This window comes from Parus major, chromosome 2 (assembly GCF_001522545.3).
Source record: "Parus major isolate Abel chromosome 2, Parus_major1.1, whole genome shotgun sequence".
Classification (NCBI taxonomy): domain Eukaryota; kingdom Metazoa; phylum Chordata; class Aves; order Passeriformes; family Paridae; genus Parus; species Parus major.
This window is the reverse complement of record NC_031769.1, coordinates 4,165,716-4,166,909: the sequence shown is the minus strand read 5'-3', so window position 1 is coordinate 4,166,909 and position 1,194 is coordinate 4,165,716. Positions and strand designations below refer to the sequence as shown.

General features: G+C 64.0%; 1 protein-coding gene across 1 annotated transcript in view; it reads right to left on the bottom strand.

Moving 5' to 3' along the window:
• Window positions 1-862, bottom strand: part of DLEC1 (DLEC1 cilia and flagella associated protein) — a 33,701-nt gene extending 32,839 nt beyond the window's left edge. The window contains exon 1 of the mRNA XM_019005686.2: window positions 672-862. Coding sequence (XP_018861231.2) covers window positions 672-752 — 81 coding nt within the window. The 5' untranslated portion in view covers window positions 753-862. The remainder of the gene's footprint in view (window positions 1-671) is intronic.
• Window positions 863-1,194: the final 332 nt, after the last annotated feature.

Below are 1,194 nucleotides of genomic sequence, written 5' to 3'. Positions count from 1 at the left end.
GAGGCTGTTTGTATGGGGGTTGTGTGTGCAGGGCTGTGTGTGAGAGAGGCTGTTTGTATGGGGGTTGTATGTGCAGGGCTGTGTGTGTGTGAGGCTGTTTGCCTGGGGGTTGTGTGTGCAGGGCTGTGTGTGTGAGAGGCTGTTTGCCTGGGGGTTGTGTGTGCAGGGCTCTGTGTGTGTGTGTGTGAGGCTGTTTGTATGGGGGTTGTGTGTGCAGGGCTGTGTGTGTGTGAGGCTGTTTGCCTGGGGGTTGTGTGTGCAGGGCTGTGTGTGTGAGAGGCTGTATGGGGGTTGTGTGTGCAGGGCTCTGTGTGTGTGTGTGTCAGGCTGTTTGCATGGGGGGTTGTGTGTGCAGGGCTGTGTCTGTGTGAGGCTGTTTGCAGGGGTACCTGTATGTACACGGATGTGAGAGGCTGTTTGCAGCGGGGTCCGTGTGAGGCCGTGGATGTGTGTTTGCGTGGTTGCTCATGGCAGGCTCTGTGTGTGAAGCTGACTGCAGGGTGGTCTGTGTGTGAAGCTGATTGTTTCGGGGGGTCTGTGAATGTGTGTGTCTGTGTGTCCCAAGGGTAAGTGCAGGTCTTTGATGCTGTTTTCAGGGTCTGTGTGCAGGGCTGTGGTCCTACGGGGGACTACGCTATTTGTGCCTGTGCTGCCCAGCGCTGCTGCGTTACCTGGGGGTCGGGGCTGGGGGTCCCCTCAGCCATGTCCAGCCCGGTGCCGAGATCCTCTGGGCTGAGGCTCTCCTCAGCCATGTCCAGCCCAGCGCTGTGTTCCGGTGTGTCGATATTCGGGCTCTCCTCAGCCGTGCCCGGCCCGGCCCCTCCTCAGCCTCCCGGAGCCGCCGTTGCCGAGTGACCGTGCGGGCGGGCCGGGCACGGCCTGGCGGGGTAATGGCGGTGCCCCCTTCCCTTCCCCGCCGCCATCGCCCCTCAGAGCCCCTCGGGGTAATGGCTGTGCCCCCTTCCCTTCCCCGGCGCCAGCGCCCCTCAGAGTCCCTCGGGGTAATGGCTGTGCCCCCTTCCCTTCCCCGGCGCCATCGCCCCTCAGAGCCCCTCGGGGTAATGGCTGTGCCCCCTTCCCCGGCGCCATCCCCCCTCAGAGCCCTTCGGGGTAATGGCGGTGCCCCCTTCCCCGGCGCCATCGCCCCTCAGAGCCCGCCGGCGCTCTCGGGGGCTGAATGCGACACTCCGAGTC